The sequence below is a fragment of the Chanos chanos genome, chromosome 16 (genome assembly GCF_902362185.1).
Source record: "Chanos chanos chromosome 16, fChaCha1.1, whole genome shotgun sequence".
In the NCBI taxonomy this organism is placed as follows: domain Eukaryota; kingdom Metazoa; phylum Chordata; class Actinopteri; order Gonorynchiformes; family Chanidae; genus Chanos; species Chanos chanos.
This window is the reverse complement of record NC_044510.1, coordinates 13,348,339-13,370,206: the sequence shown is the minus strand read 5'-3', so window position 1 is coordinate 13,370,206 and position 21,868 is coordinate 13,348,339. Positions and strand designations below refer to the sequence as shown.

The following is a 21,868-nucleotide window of genomic DNA, read 5'->3' as shown; positions in this document are numbered from 1 at the left end:
GTGTTGTGCTGTGCTGTAACTGTAGTCAGAGTGTGTTTGGTTGTGCTGTACTGTAACCGTGGTCATACTGTGTTGTGTTGTGTTGTGTTGTGCTGTGCTGTGTTGTGTTGTGTTGTGTTGTGTCGTGTTGTGTCGTGATGCGTCATGTTGTGCTGTAACCGTAGTCAGACCGTGTTAGGGTGTGTTGTGTTGTGCTGTGTTGTGTTGTGTTGTGTTGTGTTGTGTTGTGTTGTGTCGTGTTGCGTCGTGTTGTGTCGTGTTGTGTCGTGTTGTGGTGTAACCGTAGTCAGACCGTGTTAGGGTGTGTTGTGTTAGGCTGTGCTGTGTTAGGCTGTGCCGTGAGGAGTGGAGTGGGGATCCCGCGGTGAAAGGCAGGACTGCACATCGGAACACAGTGCGCTTCCCTAATCCCTCCTTCCTGTTTGGCGTAAAGGCAGCGCTCCAGAGGAAGGCGAGGATTTACACGATAATACCTCACAGTCAATTACCTGACAGAGCGACAGGGCTGAGGGCGGAGCCACGTAAGGTTGATCTCTGTGTGTTAGAGACCACGTTATGTGAGCAGTAAACACATTGTGTCAAATGAGTTGATGTGTTTCAGTTTATCTCAGCATTGGCAAAGGACACACACACATACACATGCATACACAAACACATGCATACACACACACACACAAATGCACATGTGCGAGCACACTCACACACACACACACACACACACACACTCACACACACACACACACACACACATTCATTTCACACAAACAGTGCAGACTAGTTTCCAGCATGGTCAGCAATTTCTACTGTTTCCTCCGGAATCAAATTAGCCATCCAGTGGGCTGCTGTCAACAACGACTCAGGGAATTCTGGAGTCTGGATCAGCTTGCAACTTTGCAGTCGTATACCACACTTCCTCTCTCTCTCTCACGCACATACACACACACACACACACACACACACACACACACGACATAGGATCATAAAAAGACCATCAGACGAAATCAAGTTTCAAAGTTCAAATCTTTTAGTGTGGGTTACCAAGAACCAGTAACCATTGAGTTTTACATTCCTACTGTTTGACAATTACTTTTAGAAAAATGTACTTAAAAATAAATTATGTGTCCCGTTCGAGATTCCTCAGGGCAAAAAGTAAAGGTTCACTTCCATTATCGGAGGTATTACACAAATGAATCAAACTGAAAGTTGTGTCGGAAGAAATTATATGAGATTCAAACTAAAAAAGGGAAAAAAATATGAATTTGAAAAGAAAAGAAAAAAGTATGAATATGAAATGTAACCTAAACACAACGTGTCGGTTTGTTGTCCTGTTTAGATGATTTAAAACAAGTGACAAAAGGCTGTCTGGAGGGGGGTGGGTGGGGGGGGTAGGGGGGGTTGTACTCTCTTGAGTTAGTCTGGCTGTGGAAGTGACTCGTATATTTTCAGCTGTAGCCAGGGATCTCCTGTCATACGGACATTTGCTATTTGTTTGTTTTTCCAGATCTCAGCTGAATGGTGTTTATCAGGAAGATGGTGGAACTAAGCCCCCCACCCCCCCTCCCCCCCCCTCCCATTTTCTGTTTTTTTTTCTTTGCCCCACAATGGCTCCCTTTGGTCTGGATTAACAGGAGTCAAAAACAAGGATCAGTCTAAAACTTTGTTGGTGATTTTGCCTAATAGCCCCCCCCCCCCCCCTCTCTCTCTCTCTCTCTTTTTGTCTCTCTCTTACTCTGTCTTTCTTTCTTTCTTTCTTACTCTCTCTGTCTTTTCAAGTCAACCCATTTCGTGAATGTTTACATTCACACACACACACACACACACACACACACACACACACAGAAAAAAAATCCAATATTTCCAGTCTTTCATATTTGTCTGGGTCAAGAGACCGCATTCCTTTCCTCTGCATCTATCTCTCCATGATCTGATCCCTATCAATGGATGCAGTCCTTTTCCTGACGTTAGTTTCAGATCCCATTAAAAAAGCCTTTGCACGCATAGACCCCCCCCCCCCCACCCAACCCCCTCCATTTCTCCATAGGCTTATAACTGAAGATTATATCATAGCGGTTAGGAAGTTTATCTTTCTCTTACTTTCTCCATCTCTAAACACTCGTGGAAGGCCCCAATCAGATATTTCCGTCATTCAAAAAGTGTTTCGTGGAGTCGAGATTGGTCTAGAGCAATTTGCGTTGAGGCGCCGTTGCAGGTTTTCTGCAGTGGTACTGATGACTGATGACGGCGGGTGGAGGGGGGTGGGGGTAGGGGGTGGGTTGGAGGGGTTGCTGGTAGTCTGTGTCTGCAGATTGTTGCAGGGCGTGTGTGAAGAAAGGAGATTTTTTTGTTTTGTTTTGTTTTGATTGCAGGAGTCTTTCCTCTCTCCTCCTCACGTCTTGAAATCTAAGCCGAATCAATTTCTCTCCTATGGCACCTCCCAAACTACAGGGCAATAAATAACCTCAAGAAAACAGACCAGGGAGTTTTGAACAGCCTCTGATCTGTGACTGAGTTAACTGCTCTTCCATGCTTTTCCCTTCTCTCTCTCTCTCTCTCTCTCTCACGCACACACACACAAACAGCTTACTCCATCACCCCATCTCTCTCTCTCTCTCTCTCTCTCTCTTTTCCATCCTTCAAACCCCCCCCCCCCCCCTCCAAATCTTTCTCTTTCTGCGTGTAACTTTATACCGGGTCCCGTAGTCCCCCCGTGTCTCCGGTTTCAGCGTGTTCTGTTGTCCGTGACCTTGTGGGCATTCTCAGGTTATGTGAGACACACTGTTGCAGCCGCCCTGGCTCTCCTGCTGCACAGTGAGACGATAGAGCATTCATCTCCTGCTCTCTCACATCACTTCTGCCTCTAATCCCCCCTGGATGTGGAAAAACTCAAGTGTAAACTTGCCCCTCAACTGGCTCTCGATTTTACCCCCCCCCCCCCCCCCCCCCCCCGAACAGTTTGTTGCTAGGCTAACAAATTGTTGGACTTTCTGTCTTTCTTCTTTTTTCTTTCTTTCTTTCTTTTACTAATGACGGCCTTTTTTTCTCATCACTTGTGAGCCTTCTGTGTTTGCCAAGACAATCTCAGATTAAAGAAACCCAGAAGAAGCAGCTTTACAAAAATACTTCTTTCTCAGTTTTCTTACATGTTTTTTTTTTTCACTGCGTCTTGAAGAATAAGACTTTGTCAGAGAGTTTTCGCTGACTTATCAAAATTTTCACAAGACGTTTTCGTGGAGCAATTAGCGGTAGAACTTCAACCAAGAGAAGAAAAAAAAGAAAAAGAAAGACAGAAAGAACCCAGAGCTGGGTGAACTCTTAAAATACAGTTTTATAAGAGAGCGTCGGAAGGTGAGATAAGACCTGTTTGATAACAAATGCTCTTTAAATCTGTTTGAAGGAACTTGTGATGTGTTTTGGGAGCAAGTCAAAATAAAATGGTGCCTTTTATTGGATTGTTTATCATTCTCACTTCCTGCCCACACACTCTTTAAACATTATCAGCGGACCTCTGTTTATAGACAAGTGTTCGAGTGCCACAGATAAGCCATTGTGTGCGTGTCCGGTCCCGGGTCCGAAGGCTGAATAGTTTGAACATTAACGGTGATAAACGGCGGAGCAGTTGGCATGACTCATATCTTGCATTTGCGAACGATAACATGATAAATGTCCAGTCGCATGGTTATGTGTATGTGTGTGTGTGTGTGTGTGTGTGTGTGTGTGTGTGAGGGCAAGCCAAAAAATTTGGATTGTGATACGCCTGTATAATGGTTTCTGGCTCGCGTATAGTCACTGGTGCATAAGAATAAATGCTATTTGAGAATCCCAAGCTCCCATGGCTTGGCGTCTTTTTTTTTTTTTTTTTACTGGGTTGTACAGAAGTAAAATCTGAAAGCGGTTGGATCGTGTTTAAATGCGGGGCAGCGACTGTGATCTCAGACTGGAATGAACGGAGCGGCCAAGGCTTCGGCGTAACGGAATGATGTAATACGCAGTCGCCATGGCGACTCTCAGCAACCGTCTGCGGTACAGCGTTCCCCGATAAGCCTGGCGTTGACAGTGCGTCACCTTCAGAACTGGTGCGCGGAGGAAAACGAACGAAGAAACGGGGAAAAAACGCTGTGAATTCACCTCGTCCTCGGTGCTGCGTTACAAAAATAAAAAGGGTCAAAAAAATATTGCACATGGCTTGTTTCACTGATGTCAAAATGTGCTGAATTAAGGTTAAATTAAAATTTGCTGGTTTGATGAAAAGAGAACCAGAATTTCATTCATGCATGTTTCAGTTTTGGTTTAGTTCAGTCTGAAGCGACCCTTTTCCTCAGACGATTCAGCTCTCCATCCACACTTTCATCTCTCCTTCCTGTCCTCGTCCCCACGGCTGTCTCCTAACACAGACTTCAGGTCAAATGCACAAAAAAAAAAAAACATGTCACCAAGCATCCACATTTCACATTTCACTCACATATCAACACGTTGTTGTGTCGTCCAATCCCCTGTCTGACTGCAGACTGGAAATATGTGCTGTCTCGCTATCTGTGAATGATAGCGCTTAGCTGCCTGTCTGTTTATGCTGTTTGCACCACACAGTTTAAACAGTCCTGACCTCAGTACAGGAAGACTATCAGGAGATATGATCCACTGTGTCAACAGATTCACCCCTGACCTAGTCAATGGAACTACCGCATTGGAGCTGCCATGAAAAATCATGAAAAGACAAAAAAAAAAATTACATTACTGGACTCGAGGGGAAGATAGTTACAAAACGCAGAAGGGAGAAGCACATCCACGCATACAGACACACTCACACACACACATCATAACCACAAACACAAACACACACGCGCACATGCACACGCATACGTACACACACGCACTTACACACAAACATACACACAAAAACACAAACACAAACACACACATATACTTGTATATATATACATATATGTACAGTTATCAGCCATATATTTCAGGCCAGTATGTTGCTCTGAATGTAAATGTTGTACCTAAGAACGGTTGTTGAAATGGCCTAAAACAGGTGCTGAAAAACAAACATAGAGCAATGTATAGACTCTCTGTCTGTCTCTGTCTGTCCATGCCTCTTTTTACCGCTGAGTTGAACCCTTTGAAATGTTATGTGAGAACTGCAGGTACTGTAGCCACTACCCACTATGACCAATGTACATGGTCAAACACAATATGCCCTGGCTGTAGCCCATTCATTAAACTGAATTGGACTGAAACTGAATTGAATTGGTGGCGGAGCCAAAATGGCTGGCTCCGGAGAGAACAGTTTCACTAACTCCCCAGTTAATGAGTGGTGTGATTTGTTATCTGCCTTTGCCTAAGGGTGGGGGGAGGGGTGGGGGGGGGGGCGCAGGCGTGTCTTGTTACTGCCAGACCCACGCAGGAAAAAAAGCCATTTGGTCAACACGCTGGTCAAATACCTTAGCCAAACATGCAAGAGGACATGTGGAGAGACAGGGGAGGGGGGGGGGGGGTGAAATTGGTGACAGTGGAGGCTGGGGTTTGGGGGGGGGGGGGGGGGGGGGGGTGAAAAGAGAGAGGCTTCCAGCCATGGAAGGGTCAATTCTTATCTCTTTCTCCCTCTCTCTCTCTGTCTTTCTATCTCCAGCTGGCTTTGATAGTATCCAAGGGGACACAGAGACTTATCTGTCCGGGCAGAGAGACTTTTAATGGACCACAGCAGGAGGCTTGGTCCCTCTGTAACGCAGTTTGTTTCACAGGAGAGATAAGGCGACAGCGTGCTGGGAAAAGGTGTTAAGGATTTAAAAGGGAACATTTTAGTAATAGTGGACTGACAATTACGTAGATACTGTTTTTTTCCACAAACAAAAAAAAAGTGCAATTAGAGTCATTTAAAACAGATTAACACATGACTTGAGACAAAAATTGATCTGAAAAGGGGGGAAAAGAACCCCCCACAGAATTAGATCTCGAACTTTGATACTTGAATTGAGACTTTTTTAGAATCTTGTGATAAGTTTTAGATTTTATCATTCTTAGATACCTCTAAAAATGTTAGATGCATTTATAAGTTGTACATAAGGAAAACATGAAGGTAATGAGCAAAGACCATGACACAAAGCAGTATATTTAATTATACTTTATTTAATATAAAACGAAACAATAAACGAATAAATTAGATATTTCTAAAATAACTCTCTTGAGGGAAAAAAAAAAACACGTAAGAACATTGTTGATTGTTACTATAGTGTATCTGGAGTACATAAATGGAATGTCATGTAGTTTATAAACTTGACTTTTTTGTGTTTTGCCCAAAAAAAAAAAAAAAAAACGAACAAAGATGGAGATCTTCCAACAATTGGAAGATCGTGTGGAACGATGTACCGCTAGGAAAATCATTTGGTATTCATTTGTGGGTCATACATTGGTATAGCTGCCTTGGAAACGGGAGAGGGCTGAAAAGGGTCAGACCAGATTTGCTAAGTTTTTTTTTTCTTTTTCTTTTCAATAATGATGACATATCAATTGAATTTCACCCCTGTACTCAAAGGGAAATGTGAGTGTGTGTGTGTGTGTGTATGTGTGGGGTGGGGTTGGGGGGGTTTGATGGGGACTTAAAACCAGGAGAGCGTCCCCCAAGCGGGAATGCAAACCACTCCAAAAAAAAAGAATAGAAAAGAAAAGAAAAGAAAAGAAAAAAAATTAACTTGAGAAAAGCATAGGTGTCTTATCAGCTTGTGGGGTGAAGCCTTCATACTCCCTGAAGGACACTGTAGAGCTAGCATCGAAAGGCCAGCATTAGCATTTGTATATTAAAAGATGGTGCTGGATAAGGTTGGGCAGCTGGAGCCATTAGCATAATAAGGACTCTTCATTTGCACACAGGCTCAGACAGACACCCCTCTGTCCCCCCCCCCCCTCCCCTCCCCTTGAGTTCCTCTGCCCCTACAGTCAGACCCATTAAAGCAGCACTGGCCCATTGTCCATCACGGCCTACGCTTGGACCCTGCAAACAAACTAGGCTGGTTAAATGGTTACTGCGAAACAAAGGATGATTCTCTGCATCCCCCCCCCCCCCCCCCCCCCCCAAACCAAACCCACCCACCTCACCTCATCTCATCTCCCCACCGTCAACACACCCCCTCCATTTTAAATCAATCCCTCCAGAGGGATGTTTTTCACATTCACTCCTGTCCCGTTCTCTTTTCTCCTCCCTACAGCACTGACAGTAGGAGCTTCACTCGTCCCCCCTCAGAGAATGGCGTTACGCGAGAGGAACGCTTGCTAACGCCAAAAAACTGTCCTCCCGCACTTTTCTGTTTTCGCAACGGCCAGTATTGAATCCTGACAGGCTAGCCATGGCACAACAATGAACACTTCTTTTTTTTTTTTCATGGGGAGGGGCAAGGTGGGGGGGGGTATTTTTTTTTCTTTCTCTTTTTGGGGAATTCAATACAAATTTACAAAATTTCTTCACCTAAGTAACACCTTCACTTCATGTCATTTATAATAATTTATAAATTGTAATTGTCTTTTTTTTATGATATGTACATAGTGTATTTAAAGGTATTCACAGGAAATCAAAAATTCAGGCACTTCACTGCCACTACAGCCATCAAAAACAACCACGATCCTGAGATTTAAGACAAAGGTTTTCTTTTTCTTTCGTTTTTTAAATAGAAACAAATGTAAAATAATCTTATATAGAGAGAAATTTATATTTAACAATGCTATCAGCTTCTCTTTTTTATATCAAAATAAATGTTCTTTTTTTTTTTTTTTTTTAATTTTCTGTTTTTTTGTTTTTGTTTTTGTTTTTGTTTTTTGTTTTTTTAAACACTCCAGTTTCGAGGCTGATCAGACACTTGTGAGTTTGTACATATAAGGCAATGTCCATTTGTTTTTTTCCGATGGAAACTGTAACTAAATTGCTTTACGACCAAACCCAGGTCTGATACCGTGATAGAAACCCGACTGTTTGTGGCAGCTATTTTGTATCGTCAGGTTTCGTAGTGCCAAGCATCGCGATAATGTTCTTAGGCAAAGCTTCAGAGGCCATGTCTCCCGTACCGCTTTTTTCACGAGCATGTATTCAAAGCAAAGCTGTATCCTGTCCGCGAACAATATCCCGTCCACTCTATCGCAGATTTGTCTTCATGTCTATCCTGGAACGTACGTCGTGGTAACCAAGGAGACAGGGGTCAGTGGACAAAGCATCGTGGGTAAACACAGAATCGTTGTCCGACGAGCAGGAGCTAGACGTGTCCTCACACGACGGGGAGTACTGTTCGAAAGGTGTGGAGAGGTCCAAGTACTAGAAGAACACCAAATGAACGAAAAGAAATTTAGTGCTCTTCACTGATTACATTAGCATATTGTCAGCACAGAGATGAAAATCTAACACGTGTCAAATGATTGATTGACAGATCGCTTACCTCATCTGAAATGGACAGCAGCAACCTATCAAGTTCCTCCACCAGTTGTTTGAAGGTCGGCCTTTGAGTTGGTACTGCGTGCCAGCACTCTCTCATCATCATGTACCTGTAAAAAGAAACCACCGTTAAGAAAAAAAAAACATTTATGCTGTTGCTGTCTACAAATTGAAGAGCCATTGAATTAGAGGGGGGGGGGGTCTCTACTCACAGTTCGTGAGTGCAGTTGGAGGGTTTGTCCATGCGATGACCCTCTTTCAACAGCTTAAAGAGCTCCTCCACGGGAATCCCGGGGTACGGCGAACCACCCAGCGTAAAGATCTCCCACATCAAGACTCCAAAAGACCAACTGTAGAGGCAGAGAACCAAGCATGAGCAAGGCCACAAGGGAAGCCGCCACAAGGCTGTACAATGAGTAATTTCATCCTCCACTCGTTGCAAATCACTTTTTCATTCATTAAAGGGCTTATATTAAGTCATTAAAAACTTCCCTCCTCCTCTTCCATGAAACAGGAGGAGGATTAAGAGATGTCGGTGCCTTCCTTAAATCCAAGCGGAATTACGACTAATTTGAGCAAAGGCCCCCTGCATTTCCCGGTCAGCTGACTTTTTGGCATAGCTGCAATGATTAGCTGGACTTACACGTCGCTCTGATGTGTGTAGACTCTGTCAAACAAAGCTTCTGGTGCCATCCACTTCACTGGCAGGCGTCCCTGGAATCGGAAAACAAGGGGACCGTGAGCAGGACAGTCGGCTGTTGCCGTGCTGACAGAGGCAAAGCGCTCTCTCCTTTTGATCCGTGGAAACATTGCCGCCCACTCTTTTCCTAATCCTGCTCCCCCCCACCCCCTTCCACACACCCTCCCCTCAGACCGCTTTTCTAATTATTTCCCATTAAGCAGCCTGCCAATCTACAGGGGGACACATCAAACATCTGCCTTTAAAAGCATTAAGGCTGCAGACAGGCAGGACCCAAGACACAAGCAAGACTTTGGCTTTTTACACAAACAAGAGTCTGAGAAGAAACCACGCACTAACATGCTCTACCCCTTCAGCTTCAATACATACAGCCCCCCCCCCCACTGATAAACAATAAGTTTTGGTACTTACATTAGTTGTTTTCTTGTAGTAGTCAATCTGATGTACCCCTCTGGCCAAACCAAAATCAGCAATTTTCATGACGTTGTCTTCTGTCACTAGAACATTCCGTGCTGCTAGGTCTCTGTGGATGCACTGTTAGGAGACGCACACAGAACAAGAACGCTCAATGAGTCGACCTGTCAGTCAGCGGTTCTAACATTCTCAGCTGCTCTCCGTTTACAGTATGGCCGCTTATTTCACAGACCCAAAACCATATAAGACAGGAGACCAAAATGATGAAGTCTGCATTTCCAGACGAGGGTCACATCAGCGTGTGGTGAGCATTTTTAGTGAATGCTTAGCACTGACTTTGCTTAAAATAGAGTATGGCTAGATAGAAAATCAACACAAAAACAGTTTATCTGAGTTGAATTCTATATTATTAAGTTAATTTTGGGTTTTCGTTTAAATAGAAGTAGTATTTGGGGTCTGAAAAAAAAAATTTAAAAAAAAAGAGAGAGAGAGAGGGTAAGTTTTGGGGACTTGATGGAAGTGTTTCAGATGGCTGCATTCTTAGCAAAGCCACAAAAAGCCAGAAACCTGATCCTGAGTGCAGACGGCTCTGTGCAGTCTGGTTGCTAACAGATTTATAGCCATGCTAAAAAGGACAAAGCCCCACAGAGACAGGGGCGAACGCAGCGGTAAACACAGCACACCACCACTCTGTTAAGGAATGCCAGGCAGCGTGCATGACACAAAAGGATGTGTTGATAAGGCAAAAGAGGTGAATGGAAGGGGTTTGGGGGAGGGGGGGGGGAGGGGTTGCAGAAGGAGTTGTTTTCGACTGCTGACAGAAATTAGCATAGCAATGGAGACTGACTCACTCTTTTGGAGGCTAGGTACTCCATGCCTCGGGCTACTTGGTACGCGCAAGAAAGCAGGTCCTTGAACGTAAGCTGCTCCTCTGGGACTTTGGTGACGTCGAAAGTGTAGTCCATTCCCGGAGGCCGGCGCGCTCGCAAGTACTCGCGCAGGCTGCCCTTTGAGGCATACTCCACTAGTACGTAAAGGGGGCCTGTAGGACCATATTGAAATTAGCATAAAATTAGGGCAGCTGTTGATGTGACAAAGCGCAACTATGTCACAGGTTTGCCAGTGCTCAACTGAAGTCAATGTTATCTACTAAAATGTCACAAATATTTTTCCTTGTTTGAGATAATATGTGAATGAATGTGTGCTTGGTAAAAACACTAGACCGCTAACAATGCTCACATGACCCTAATCAGGATAAGCAGCTTGGAAAATGAATGAATGAATGAATGAATGAATGAATGAATGAATGCTAACAGGGCTAGCGTTTCTAAACTTACCGTCTTGTGTGCAAACGCCCAGAAGGTTTATGATGTTTTTGTGCTTGTCCATCACCTTCATCAGCTCCATCTCTGAGATGAGGTCAGCCAGGTCCTTATCAGTGGCATCATCTGGGGAAAAAGATCAACAAAAATCGTTGACGTGCCAAGAACACCGCAATGTCCACTCAAGATATTGAGGTGAATTGCCTCGGTTCGTTTTTGCTCTGGAGATGCTTACCCTTCAGCATCTTGACGGCCACAGTGCAGACCTGGTCTGGGTTGTCCTTGTTGATGCCGTACGCATCTGCTCTCACCACTTGACCAAAGCAGCCTTCACCGAGCGGTTTTCCTAAAGTCAAACTACAGAGAGAGAGAGGGAAGGAAGGGACAGTCAACCAGGTATCAAAACAGCAAAACAATTCTGTATTGTGTTGCTCAGCTCTTAGCCATAACTTACTTCTCCCTCGGAAATTCCCAGTCCGGATCGTAAGGAAGTTCAAACTCCATGACTCCAGCTAGCATTGGAGAGCAGCTGGAGGAGAGACGAGCCACCCTCATAAGTGAGGCACTGGACTTCCCAGAGGAATTGGACTCCACCGAATACTGCAAAAGTGTCAAAGATGCAAAAAAAATAAAATAAAAATTTAAAATCCAGAACATTCCAAAAGTATCTTTTTGTAACATTTTCCTAGTTCATCCAGTTAATTTTAACACCCGAGCAGGACCAAGACTGAGCAGGTCAACTCACCTGTCTGCGGAGAGGAAATTTGGAAAGTTTCTGCACGGGCAGAGTGTCGAAAGGTTCCCTGCTGGGGTGGACTTGCATTCGGCAAAGGACCACGATCACAATGGCCATCACCAATGCGAGGAAGCCAGAGGCATAGATGATGATGTCAGTGTACTTGGTCTCCATCAGGTCCATCTCCTTGGCCACTTCTTCCTCTGTGAGATCCACAGTTACATCACGATCAGTATCAGTAAGCTCAAGAAACCCTTACATGTACTTATTTGGTGTTAAAGCATTTACAATGAGGGCCCAAGTCTAATCCTGGAGAACTAAAGTATTGCTGGTTTTCCAATCAGCCAATCACTGTGGTCTCTGATTGTCTGAGAAATGCACATACCTGCTTCCCTATTAAAAAAAACCCTGCCATCTATGTAGGAAATTAAAACGTCTAGACGCGTCATTTAAAGGCTATCAGATATCCTAGTATTTCACAATAACTCCTGCCCTGCCAGTGTGGACACAGAGACTTCACAAACCTGTAAGGACAGTGAGCCAAGCGGACTGATGAGAGAATCCAATGGAGTTTCCAGCAAGGCAGGTGTACTCCCCTGCGTCCTCCATTGTGACATTGGTCAGATACAGGACCTCCACTTCGGACATGTTTAAGCTGCCCGTCTACACAGGAAACAAGTGGTAAAAACAAACCGTTATCGCCTTTGCCGGACTTTTTCGTGAGACATTCATAACTGTGTTTAAACAGGCGTTTCTGACGTCAGGTACCTTAACAATCTTGACGTAAGGGAATCCATCGGGTCCGTAACGGCTGCCGTTCATTTCAATGTGCTTCAGCCATTGGATGTGGGGTTGGGCATCGCTGTAAACTTTACAGAGAAACTGTGCATCTCCACCCACAACAGCAGTGGTGTTGGAAGGCAGGCCTGCCTGCAAGATGGGTCTGTGTGGGGATCGCTCTGCAAGAAAAAATAGAGAGAGAGTGATGAGGGATAAATCGAGAAAAAAAAATCCTGGAAATGTATTGTTTTATACGAACGCACGGCTGAAGGGTTCTTCGAAACTAGACCCGTCGTTTAAAGGCTATCAGACATCCTAGTATTTCACAATAACTCCTGCCCTGCCAAAAGTGTGGAGATAAAGTCGTTCCTCTAAGACGTTAAAAGCAGCTTTAAAACAAAAGTTGGCTGAGGCATTTCAAACTGTCAAATGACCGTTTCAATAACACGAAAACAGACATGTTATTTACTAGTTAATTACTAGCGCTAATCTGATAAGATGGTGAAAGCAAAGAGACAGAGATAAATGCCATGTCCGAAAGCTGGCCAAAACCCGCTCTAATTGGTTCCATTAGGGGATTTGTGCGCCAGGCCCGTGAACTGAGCTTCCTTTGAAGTTGCTGAGCTTTTCTTTCTCTCTCTCTCTCTCTCTCTCTCTCTCTCTCTCTGTCCCTGCTCTTTTCCCCTCTGCTTGCTTGGAGACAGCAGTTGACCCCACGCTGGACTCTTAACAAACAGGTCCTACAGAGGTCAGTGTCTGGACACAGTGGCCCAGCGCGTTTCCAAGGCTTGTCCCCGTACAGTCCGACGCCAGCCAGCGCTGGCCCTCCTCCCGTCCCTTGTTGCGGCCAACATTTATTGCCCCTCTTCCCTTGCAGATCTTAAATATCTCCACAGACATCTAAAGCCTCGGGGATGAACCCTGGCGCCTGTGCCAGAGTCACATGCCCCGTGGGTGGGTCTTTCAGAACGGGGCATTTGGTGCCTGTCTCTTTAGCGAGACGCCGCCGGACGGCCGGCAGAGGGTCTACCCCTGGTCTGACGCTAATCGGTCCTGACATGTACTAAGCATGGCAGGGCCTACAGTGGCACCTCATGGGGCCAGGATTCTGTCTAGAGGCAGGCGAGCGGTGGACCTCTTACCCAGCACGTCCAGGAGGTAACTGTGTGCGATAGAGCCGTATTTGTTTTCCACCACGCATGTGTAGTTCCCACGGTCGGAGGGTACCACGCTCTCCATCACTAGGCTCCAGTGTTGGTGTCGCAGCTAAAGACGTGAGGGGGGGGCAAAAAAAAAAAAAAGAGTGCTTAGAATGTGCTGAAAATGCATCTTTGGGATTGTTTCAACATCAAGATTAATGCAATGAATGACCCAAGTTTGTTTCCCGTGTACTGATTTTTGATTTTTCCTGTGTATGGATTGCTTTTCCGAGAATTTGGAGCGTACCTTAATGCCTCCAATACGATGTTCCCCCCGGAATTCCCGACCATTTTTCAGCCAACGGATTGTGGGAAGGGGGCTTCCTGTCGCGGGACAACGGAACTTTACCGTGTTTCCGGCTGGAACAGCATATAGCTTTTTCTCCATTCGCTGGGTATGGGTCCAGTAAGGCCCTAAAAAGAAGTGAAAGGGAAGTTCTCAGATGTCATTGCCTCTGCTATTTCAGGGAACTGGGTAGACGAATAAAACCAAACACAGTGAGGTCTGTCTGACATTACTGTGATGTCCATGTGACTCAATCTCAGGTGAACTGTGAGTCAGCATGAGGTAACTCACCTCTGGAGAAGTAAACCTGGTCATTCTCGGTTTCTGCCATAGCATCCTCTAAACCATTGTCCTCATCATCATCGCCTGATCCTAGAGCATCTGCGACAGAGGACACTTACTTAGACGTAAATTATACCTTTATTACACACCACATAAGGCGATACCCTTGAGTTGTAAACTAATTGACTCATTATGACAGGACATACCTGCTACTGTTATGGTAAAGTTGCGAAGAGCCTCCCTGGTGCCACGTAGCACGCAGACGTACACTCCCGAATCTTCGTAAGTCACGTCGGTTATCTCCATGACGCCCGGCTGGATCTGGATGCGAGGGCTGTGCTGAACCCGCACCTCCCCCTTATACCAGTGAATGGCCCCTGGCCGATCCACATCACAACGCAGCTTTAGAACGTCACCAGGCTCCAGGAGCAGGTGCTCAGTTGTCTCCTCGTTCAAGTCCAAAGGAACTTCTGGGGGGGGGGGGGGGGGGGGGACACAAACAAACGTTTCTCTCATTTAGCCATCCAGCACACACCAGACTGGCTCCAGGACTTACAATAAACCCCCCCAAAAAAAACAAAAAAAAAGACGTTGTCCACAAGTCAACTCTGACCTTTCAACTTTAGCTCCCTGTATTGTCTGCCCAACCAACACAAAGCAGTTGTCATGACGATGGCAGACTTACACCACCACCACCACCAACCCCTCCACCCCCCACCCCCTTTTTCATTTTCTCTCTTGTTTAGTCAATGGACACCAGTGAGGGCAAGAGAGCTGCACTCAGGAGCCAACAACAAAAAAGCCCTGACAAAGACTCCAGCTAATGAACATGTCACAGAATGATGGGAAACAGGTCACAAGGAATGGGAGAGGTTAGAACAGACATGCTCTGAAACCACAAGGCCCTCGTGCTCTGAAAAGAAAAAAAAAAAGCCTTTAATTTGTCATTACCTGTTGGAGTTTCTGGTGCAATGAGAGACTCTGCTGAGCGAGAGGAGAGGGACTCTGTAATGAAAAGGACACGTACAGTTAAAATATGCGGACAGTACGACGCATTAGATATTAGGTTTCTGCTTTATAACATGTTAGGTGGAATATGCAATAGACCCGTGGCTATAGGAGTGAAGTGAGTGAACGTAATGGCTGACCTGATAAGACTTTGACCCAAGCCGACTGCATTGACCGTCCCATTGAGTTCTCCGCCATGCAGACATACTCCCCAGCATCCTCCAAAGAGATGTTTGTCAGAGGAAAAATACTGACTTTAGAGATGTTTTCTAGAAGTGGCTGTGAAGTGAAACAAACAACAAACAAATAAATAAATTGAAACTAAAAAAATCAAAGGTTAGCACCCCAACCATGACCAACCCCCCCCCAAAAAATGTTAGGTTCAGCTGCAGTTCACAAACGCAGTTTTACCGTGAGGGCCTTAAGCAGAGGCGATCCGTCGGGTTCCAGACGATTCCTGTCCCTCTTGAACCACTGCAGGCGTGTGTTGGCATGCCGGTGCACTTTACACGTGAGCTTTACCTGTCCTCCGACGAACACGGTGGCATTCTCAGGAAAGCCTGGCTGAAGGATCGGCCGTGACACTCTGAGGTCTGAAGAGGCGGAGATGAGAGAAAAAATCTATTTGATACACCATTTCTACAGCCTTTAAAATCATTTCTTTAAATTGTGTTCGGTGTTGTTGATTGTGTCTTTGATGTAGTTTTCCTGACGTAAAAAAAAAAACAAGTCTTGCCCAGAGATCAACTTGGTGTAAATTTGATCAATTTATATCTTTCAGTGCCTAAAACTTTCCACAGCTATTTTGAGACGCTTACCTCACTGTTATGCACTTTCAAGGCTGACATACCAGCAAAGAGACAACACATTTTTTTCGTTGTTTTTTTTTTTTCCCCAGAGAGAACAGAGAACCAATGTTTTTCACCCAGTCCTAGCGCCACAGCAGTTAGTGTGGTTGACATTTGCGTAAAGAACTTCCCCCGACCCTACAGTTCCACCTCCAGGACCAAGGCAAAACATTCCTCCATCAATGTGCTAATGAACTTCACTGAATAAAACTGGGGCCTGTCCTGCAGCTGACCCTTACAGAGGGTGTAAATGGTCAGCAGGACCATAAAAGGAAAACTAAACAAAACACACACACACACATACACACACACACACATTAAAAACTAAAAGCAGCCTCTGAGGCTCAATCAGAGTGAACTTGATGCCTAATGAAAGTGGCTTTGAACCTGTTGTCCTTATTTTAAAATAAGAAAAAAGGGAGGACAAGAAGACCTCTGGGGATGAAATTAATGTCGGACTTATCAACAGACTGAGTGAGATCGTATGATGTCATATCCATGTGTACATCAACCCATCTACAACAATGATTCACCCACTGAAGTTACCGACCAAGTGACATTATACCGTTCGTGTTTTTCAAAAAAAAACGTCACAGGAATCCTCTTGCAAAGAGAGAGATGTCACTTTATTCGCAAGGTCTGTGAACACAAATCGCTTTACATTCTCAGAAAACATTCATGAATTACATTTTAATTTATTGCTGTCTGTTTTTCTTTCTTTTCTTTTTTTTTTATGACTCGCTATTTCTCATTGGTAACTGGAGCTAGCCTGGGTGGTTCTGCCTGTTAAAGTCCTCCAGTTGTCAAATGACTCTAATTTCCTTTGGCAGGAAACTCAGTCAGGCATTGTTTAGCCACACTACAGGATCCCTCAATGTTCAGCGCTTCCCTGGTGCTGGGACTAAGCTTGGGAGTGCTTCGGGGAAAGACGTTTTTAACGAACGTGCTGTCTTCAGATCTCACCAGATCCACGTCTTCCACACCCCCACCCACCCCCCCACCACCAACCACCCACCTTCGCTCTCTCTTGCTAGATCGCCACGCTCTGCTTGGTGGAATACATCAACTGTGACAATCATAAACACATTAGGAGATTAACTGCCTAGTCAGCCCTATGAGGAGAAGTAGAAAGAGAAAAAAAAACTCTCTCTCTTTCTCTCTCTCTCTCTCTCTCTCTCTCTCTCTCTCTATGATTAGCACTGCACTTCCAGACTTCCAGAGGGAGCTTGTTTCTGTGGGATAGCCCTTTGGACTGCAGTTCATTGAGGCTGCAATCAAACAACCCAGCAATCACAACAAAGCCGCGAAACTGAATGGAGGAGCCATGCTGAAAGGTAAACGAAACAAAAAAAAAAACGAATATGGACCCGCATTTGAAAAAGAGTCAATACAAGACTCCTCTCCACCCGTTCACTATACCTTCCACCCTCTCCAGCAAACCCACCCCCTCTCCCACCCTCCCTCCTTTTCTCCCTCTGGCACCAAGCCAAAAAGATTTACACTTCCGAGCCTTAGGGCCTAGGCCGGATCAGGTAGCACTGTTTATGACTTAAGGAATACTGGGATCCTTTTACTCTGAAAAGGATGACTTCCTCTGGACACAGATTCCTCAAGATCAGAACACCACCAGCCAATAATGAAGTGTTTTCATTTCGGTTTTTCTTACCTTTAATTTTTTTTTTTTTGCTGCTGCTGCTGCTCATACCACATTGAGGCACAAATTAAAACTACGGGGGGCTGGTTAAACTTTTACTGTCAGAGGATAAAATTTACTCAGTTGAATCAAGAAGAGAGATGTGTTTTTGCATCACACTGGATACGTCTTTCAGTTAGTTTGCCCCTGTTTCCTTCCAGCTTCATAAAGTTTGTATTTATATAATAATACAAAAGACGGAGAAAAAAAAAAAAAAGCAAGGCTACGTGTACGCATAGACATAGTCCTGGTTTGGACGATCTCAATTTAGCTTTCTGCGACCTACCTTTTGTCCTGATCTCTTCCGATATGACCGATCGTCCCAGGACAGAATCCGACAGGCAGACGACGAGAATGCAGACTTCATAGACATTCACCATCTTGCCAAGGTGACGAGAGTGCGTGTCTTGCTGTTGAGGGGATGAGAGAGGAAGGATGGTATGGCCAGGAGGGGCTTTAGCCTCAAAAGCTAAGCCCTGGCATTGGCAACTGCAACCTGCTGCCCACTCTCAAAACCTAAGAGAACAAAAACGCAGGGAAATTTTTAAGGAAAAAAAAAAAAAGAACTTAAAAAAAATAAAAACTCCATGAAGAATTGATTTGATTTTGAAAAGAATAAGCCTACCATGTGACTATGTGAAAAATAAAACAAACTGCAGTTTGTTTTATACATTTGCAACACACACACACACACAGATACAGACACACACACAAGCACAAATGTTTGGCCAGTCTCCTGCAAAATATTTGCATTTTGTTAGAGACACACTGACTGCTGGCTCATTCCTGGACATTGTGGACCACTCTCCATGTCATGAATATCCGGTGGAGCTGACAGAGCGGCAGTTAAAGCCTTTTTGTCTCTGAATGGGGGACTGTACAGTCCGCATAATTGCCCCCTTTTTTATGATGATACCGCGAGCCCAGAAGACACGTGATTTGGGACTCTTGTATCAAGAGGGAACCAAGCAGAAAGAAAAAAAGTCCCTGCATGTCACTGTTTTTGTTGTTATATGTATAACTGTGGAAGCTTAAAGTGATTTCGTGTGTGGGGAAAACCCTTGCTGTTCCTCGTAACTTTCAAACAAAATATGTTAAAACAAAGCAGTACCCACACGCCTTGTTGCGTGACAAGAGCACTCAGTAGGAACCGGAGACCAAGCAGAAAATATTAGCCCAGTTTAGAAGATGCCAGACGAATACATACAAGCCACAATACGGACGCCAGACTCAATGGGCCAACTGGGAACCATGTGGAGCCGAAATCATTCCACACGTTTTTGATTCTTAAATAAAGATATTACACACAGAGACACATACTATGCTCCAGTCTGAACGAAGTTTTCACAGCGGAGTGCGACTTAGGTTTAGATAAATACAGCCATTCAGAAGTGTGAAACCACTTGGCAAATGCGTCGCCCTAAACCCCTGGAGTCCATCCTCAGAAAGCAAAGATTAGTGTTGTAGGCTTAGCAGCTTGCAAACGTGTATTAAAGACACCACTAATTAAAAAAAAAATGCTCATAGTCGTTTGAAAATGCGATCAGTTACGACGAATGTTCTTTTCAGTCGTCCACAATACACCTGCAATAAATCAAACGTTTGCCTTCCGCTCCAACAGATATCAATGCGGCTTTGAGTTACAATTTAACTGTTCAGAATGGGAGAAATTCTCCCGTCACCCAATTTCTGTGCTGTCGTGCAAACCGCAGCAGCTGAGTGTGCGTTGAGAGCAATGGCACACATTGTTTTAGTGTGAATCAAAGCCGAATAGCTAAAACATGTGAGTACAAGGAACCTACACGAGCCTCACGAGACTCCGCGGACGCTCAAATCGGTGTCACGATGTTGTACAAATTCATTTTTCATTTATGTTTGCCTCACTGTTCTCGAGGAACTACGTGAAACGAAGCAAGGTTCGGACACACCGCTGTGTTCGCCGGTTATGTAGGCTATTTGTAACAATCAGACGTTTATTTCTCAATTTGTTTATATGTATTTCATGAGCTCCCGAGATATATCTAACTAAGTTAATTTACCCACTGCGAAATGGAACGTCGTATAACTTGATCCGGACTGTTTGGGAACATAAGTGTTGGCGAAGATACAGTCATCACCACATTTGGTAACACAATCGAGGGTAGGCAAATGGAACATATTTACATTGTCAGTGCCAGTGTAACTAAGTTTGCCAGTCTTTATCCAAACGTCGTAAGCTTGGCGATCATTCTCTCTCTCAGACACGCACACACTCACACAATTAAACCCTGAATCTGACTCACTTTTCCCCGTGGTCTTTGCCCCAGTCCTTTGTACAGTTCGATAAGGTACCAGTCTTCTCTAGTTCCTTACGACTGAGGTGGGTCCCGTAACCCTCATTTGCCCCGTTACTATTTCTCCCAAAATGGATCCGTAGGGGAACCGCTGACTCGCCGGAAAATAGTTGGAAATCTCGGACGTACTTTTATAAATCCATTAATACCAAAATACGGTCAGCGGTGCACTGACAAGCCGAGTCGAGAGCTTCTCCGTAGTAGGCTATAATGCACAAAGTCCAATTACCCTCGCTCTGATTAGGCTCTCTCACTTAAGGCAGAACGTGCTTCGGTGCTTGCGCCCACAGGACAAAATCCGTTAAATCCACAAGGGGGGAAATTTACCAAGAGGAAATGTATTACCAAATGTCCGCAACTCGTCAAAAATCAGAGAGAAAAAAGTTCCTTAATATCTTGTGCATAACGTGAGGAAAACATCCGACGTACACTGTTGAATCATTGTATCGCTCTTCGCCCTTTCAGAATCAAGAAGGGGATTCAGCTGCAGCGCGCTTGCAATTATAGCGATGTTAGATCTTTACGCACAGTTGAGTGACCCACTCCGGTCTGCAGTCTCTTCGTGAATGACTCGCGCTACACGATCAAGGGAAGTTTAAAATCAGCTATCCGAAGACTCAATTGGCGACCCTTCGAATTCACCACAGGCTAAGGCTGTGTAACACTGCCAACAGGGTTCACTACACTGAACAAGAGCTTCACAACAATGGACTAAAACGAGAGAGAAGGGGGAGAAAGAGAGAGGGAGAAAGGAGGGAGGAGGGGTGCGATTTGGTAACCCCCACCCCCAAAACAAATCCTCGGAGGCAGGGCCCGGCGACAAATAACTAATAAGATGTTGCCTTCATTCATTCGAAGCTGTCCGAACATCTAAAGAGTTTCGAATGACTTTCTTTCCCTGAACATAGAATGAGCTACCAAGACACTCACAGTCCAATAACCCACCTTAATCAAAATTCTCAAAAGATTTTAAATGTCTTGAAATATAATATAAATGAATTGAATATCCTGAAATGATTAATTGGTTGGACTAATTATTATACAGTATTCACATTTTACATACAAGACGTTGAATAACCGAGCTATTAAATTAACACCGAGAATAAATAGTTTGTTTTGGCATTAATGAGAAACACCTTGGTTTATTACCTAGCTCATTAGCGAGTTGACAAATAAGACCCGAATGGTCCTTTGAAACGTGCGGAGCTCTGAGGCCCTTGCGTACTGTATTGAATAGCTGTGAATTGCTCTCTAGTAATTGCATCATTGCCGCGGCTCTATCCTCACCATAATCCTGTCAGTTTCGCCACATCACGGCATACCTGGACTGATTTATAAACCCTTTTGCCGTTCGGAACTTTCCAAATCCTGTGTTATCACCAGTCTTTAATAAATATGCCTTCGTTTAATCGTCCGTGAAATAAACTGTAGACAATCAGGGCTTCTCATACTCTTACATTTTTATAACACTGTAATTTATTCAACGTCTCTCTCGTTCGATCGCTCTCTCCCGCTTTTTTTTTCTATAAACCTGATATTCTGATTTAACTTCACAGTCTCTGTCAACAGCTTTTCTATCGCAATCTGTATGAGAGACGGATGGCCACGTTGCTGTAACCATGCAGGTGTCGTGATGAATGGGACCCCGGGGCGGAGAGAGTGGAGTTGGGAGTTTCTCTGAGACTGATCTGAGCGGGGAATTGAGTTTGAAATAAACGCGGCTGCGCTCATTCATCTCCGGACTGTGGCGTAGTTCGCCCGGGAGTCCAGTTCAGCCTCACGGGAGACAGACCGGCATAGCGCCAGCAATTTTTTTCCTCCGTGTTCTAAAGGGGAACACCGTTCAAGTGCGAA

General features: G+C 44.7%; 1 protein-coding gene across 2 annotated transcripts; it reads right to left on the bottom strand.

Annotated features, from left to right (window-relative positions):
• Window positions 1-7,814: 7,814 nt before the first annotated feature.
• fgfr4 (fibroblast growth factor receptor 4) lies at window positions 7,815-20,555 on the bottom strand. 2 transcript variants are annotated; one of them, XM_030793174.1, is made up of 21 exons: window positions 19,964-20,555; window positions 17,968-18,197; window positions 15,552-15,733; window positions 15,281-15,419; window positions 15,084-15,137; window positions 14,339-14,602; window positions 14,142-14,231; window positions 13,812-13,978; window positions 13,508-13,631; window positions 12,354-12,544; window positions 12,110-12,248; window positions 11,595-11,788; window positions 11,304-11,449; window positions 11,085-11,206; window positions 10,865-10,975; window positions 10,379-10,569; window positions 9,525-9,647; window positions 9,057-9,127; window positions 8,626-8,763; window positions 8,418-8,523; window positions 7,815-8,296 (listed from the first exon to the last, which is right to left on the bottom strand). In XM_030793174.1, the coding sequence occupies exons 2-21, from the start codon at window positions 18,059-18,061 to the stop codon at window positions 8,120-8,122; spliced, it is 2,823 nt and encodes a 940-aa protein (XP_030649034.1). In that variant the 5' UTR covers window positions 18,062-18,197; window positions 19,964-20,555; the 3' UTR covers window positions 7,815-8,119. The 2 variants fall into 2 exon arrangements, with proteins under 2 accessions (XP_030649034.1, XP_030649035.1); XM_030793175.1 differs by having other exon boundaries at window positions 14,339-14,599.
• Window positions 20,556-21,868: the final 1,313 nt, after the last annotated feature.

What these genes read in the sequence shown, in the direction of transcription:
- fgfr4 (XM_030793174.1), bottom strand. Translation starts at nt 18,061, where the DNA reads ATGGTGAATGTCTATGAAGTCTGCATTCTCGTCGTCTGCCTGTCGGAT. An exon ending in GGAAGAGATCAGGACAAAAG is followed by an intron (nt 15,734 to 17,967) that starts GTAGGTCGCAGA and finishes CCGCCTCTTCAG; the next exon opens with ACCTCAGAGTGTCACGGCCG. An exon ending in TACACACATCAGAGCGACGT is followed by an intron (nt 8,764 to 9,056) that starts GTAAGTCCAGCT and finishes CTGCCTCTACAG; the next exon opens with TTGGTCTTTTGGAGTCTTGA.